General features: G+C 50.3%; 2 protein-coding genes across 2 annotated transcripts in view; both read left to right on the forward strand.

Moving 5' to 3' along the window:
* LOC106819052 (RUS1 family protein C16orf58 homolog) overlaps positions 1–1,082 on the forward strand; it is a 7,323-nt gene extending 6,241 nt beyond the window's left edge. The window contains exons 10-11 of the mRNA XM_014823712.1: positions 48–209; positions 589–1,082. Coding sequence (XP_014679198.1) covers positions 48–209; positions 589–746 — 320 coding nt within the window. The 3' untranslated portion in view covers positions 747–1,082. The remainder of the gene's footprint in view (positions 1–47; positions 210–588) is intronic.
* A 1,875-nt stretch (positions 1,083–2,957) lies between these two features.
* The window catches only part of LOC106819053, a gene marked incomplete at its 3' end in the record, with an annotated part of 7,024 nt that continues 6,691 nt past the window's right edge, over positions 2,958–3,290 (forward strand). The window contains exon 1 of the mRNA XM_014823714.1: positions 2,958–3,179. Coding sequence (XP_014679200.1) covers positions 3,125–3,179 — 55 coding nt within the window. The remainder of the gene's footprint in view (positions 3,180–3,290) is intronic.

The raw sequence follows: 3,290 nt of genomic DNA on the forward strand, positions 1-3,290 counted from the left end.
AGTGTGAGACACAGTAGTTCATTGCAAACACATACATATTGCTGCAGATTCTCTGGACATAGTCCTGCATGAGGCGTCAACGTCGCGAGATCAGCTGGAAGCCCTGTTCCAAGCCGAGGTTGTCTACTTCATGCTGGCCTGCATCAAGACGCGTCATCACACGTGTGCATGGAAGACGCTGTCCAGCGCTCTCGACAAACACGCAGACGGTACGGACTCTGAAACTAAGTCCGGGGGGTCAAAATCTGTGTGTCCGCCGGGTGAAGTGTTGATCTGCGGTAGAAAAATGGAAGTGACTATATGCTCAGCAGACCTGCGGTGCCCTAGTGTCTGAATACTTGTGTTTAAGTCGGGATGCTTGCAGTTCTTTAGTTGGAGTCTGAATGCTCTTGTGTTTGCGTTGTCAGGCCTGCAGTTTATTAGAGTCTGGATGCTCTTGTGTTTTGCATCAGTAGGTTATGTTGGTGGGCCGGCAGGGCTTTTACATCGGAATGCTCGTGCTTGCATCGACAATCTAGTATCAGAATGCTCTTGTGTTTTACGTTGGCGGATCAGCATCTGAATGCTCTTGTGTTTTTGCACCGGCAGGAATGCACGCAGGCGAACTTGTCAGCATGAGTCGGCGTTTCACGAAGGAGAACTTTCCCGGATTTCTGGCGGAGTTCCAACGCGCCGGATATTCGAGCGACGTCGTTCAACTGGGCTCCGACGAGTGGCGGGCGAACTGGAGCGCGTGCGTGTCGTAGCGACGGCGTCGGTGCGAGGTAGGGGGCGCCGCGTCCTACCGACGGCTTGTAATGTCGTGAGGGGCGCGGCGCAGACGCGGCGCACCCTGTGGGGAGATGCGAGAGTCGGTGCCGGGACGGCGCGTTAGCCAGCGGTAGACGCGAGTTGGCACACGGCGCGTAACGTCGCGTCGTCGTCGGTGACTCTACGTGCGCGTCAGATGACACGAGTGATCCGTAAGTGCACCGAAAACATTCAGGTTTCATTTTCTGTAGAATTGCGTGTAACTTCATTATAAACTGAGGAGGTACTTGGGGTTAACCCAACAGCACGTTGAGTTATATGTGTGGGTGTGTGGGGAGGGGTGTGGGTGGTGGGGGGTAGGGGGCAGTTCCTGTTACAACATATCTACCCTATCTTCCCTTTAATATGTTATATACAGACTTATAGCAGTCTCGCACATTGCGGAAGGCAATTATGCGTCGTCCAACGATTATTATTATTATTATGAACTAATTATCTGCATTTTCGACCCTAACCCTAACACGGTACCGCGGGGACAACAATTAAGTGTACGTAATCTTTCCGTGTACGATTTACTGCGAATTAATGTATGTGTCCAACGGGTGAATGTATTGATTATGGATGTGAGTACTATACGTACACTGGCGTGCACGAGGAAGGGAAGGCTCAGGGTGTGAAGGGCTGGCTGGCTGGCTGGCAGAGCGTGGAAGAGTATTGATTTAAATCGTCTGGAGCGTGTAATTAATATTTTGTTGGGATGAAGCTGAATATGTGGTTATTATGCCTTGTGAGCACGTGTTCACGCGAACACGTGTGCACGCTGTATGGGCAATAATTTTACGCGCATTGTGTAATATTGGTAAGCATTGGTATAGTGAACGTGCGTGCGCGTGCGTGCGTGCGTGCGTGCGTGCGCGTGCGTGCGCGTGCGTGCGCGTGCGTGCGTTCGTACATGCGTGCGTGCGCGTGCGTGCGTGCGTTCGTACATGCGTGTGTGCGTTCGTGCGTGCGTGCGTGCGTGCGCTGGTACGTGCGTGCGTGCGCTGGTACGTGCGTGCGTGCGCTGGTACGTGCGTGCGTGCATGCGCGTGCGTGCATCCGTGCGTGCTGGGTTTCACCTAGCAGACTCAAGAGTGATGGATGCAGCCGTAACAGCACAGACACCCGCTGGTGTAATCCAATTCGATGCTATCTATTCTCGACTGATAGGCAACCGGCCCTATATGTGTGATTACCTCAGATAGGATATCCTTTACAAATGGTGATCAGATTTGCGCACGAATGCACGTTGCGAATACAATATATTCCCTGTCGGTCGTGACTGAGTGAGTGTAGTAGTACCATGGGAGGGAAAGAATCATCATGTTTCATGATGAAAGTATGATGTAAGAGGTTCTGAATGGGTGAATGCAAAGTCTGCAGATATTTTTTGATACTTCGCGTTTTGTATTGTTTACACTGACATAACAACTTGTTTATTGACATAATAAATAATTAAAAAGGGGTGACATAAAACTACTCAATTTGCTATTTCACGTTTTGTAATACTGTTTCTCGTTGTTGTTTGTTATGCATTTTAGCCTATTCCTAACGTTGTTCCTTATTCCGTACGAACCTTAGCTTTCCATGTTCGCCAGTTCTCTCTCCCTCCACAGCGTTTTGTCTCTGCGATGAATAAGAGTTAGTTAAAATCAGTCGTGACTGGTACCTTGAAAATCTGACCGTACGGCCTGCGTGCGGCCAAATTGAGTTTGCGTGATTTGTAATGTAACTATTGGTTAGCACATAATATTATAACATTGTAAACAATGTTAACATTGATTGGTTAACACAAATAACATTGTAAACAATGTTAATATTGATTGGTTAACACAAATAACATTGTAAACAATGTTAACGTTAGTCGGTGAACACCGCGTTGGTATCGACACGGAGGGTCGTTGTTGCCATGGAGACAGCATCTCTTAGCTGTCTCTGTCGTTACGAGGGTCGTTGGAGCAGACACCGTAACTGCAGCAGACGTCATCACTGTAGCTGACGTCATAACTGCAGCTGACGTCATCATTTCTGGTTACGTCATCACAGCAGCAGCAGCCGATGCCGAACGGCGCCGCTAGAACCGTATTGATCGGCTGCTGCACAGCCGTCATCCGGGCACCCTCCAGCTGCCGCCATAGCTGTTAGACCGCGGCTCTTCTCTTCCCCTCCCCGTGCTCGGTCCGAGAGAGAGAGTGTGTGGGTGCGCGCGTGTGTGTGTGTGAAATCCATGTGTGACCGCCAGCAGTCCACACCCACCCCCGGCTTTCGTGTGTTCTCCTCCAGCCTCCCTCCCTGACTCACCGTGTGCGGCTTCTTTCTACCGTGTTCTGTCAGAATGGATTATGTGAGTGTGATGTTCGTCGTACAGCTCGTGGCTTCGGTGATCACAGGTAGGGAGGGGGTCGTTGACGGTTACTGTAGTGTAGGTGTGGGGTGTGGAGAGAGAAGGGAGAGAGAGTGAGAGAGAGAGAGAGAGAGAGAGAGAGAGAGAGAGAGAGAGA

The sequence above is a fragment of the Priapulus caudatus genome, unplaced genomic scaffold, assembly GCF_000485595.1.
Source record: "Priapulus caudatus unplaced genomic scaffold, Priapulus_caudatus-5.0.1 Scaffold2783, whole genome shotgun sequence".
In the NCBI taxonomy this organism is placed as follows: Eukaryota; Metazoa; Priapulida; class Priapulimorpha; order Priapulimorphida; family Priapulidae; genus Priapulus; species Priapulus caudatus.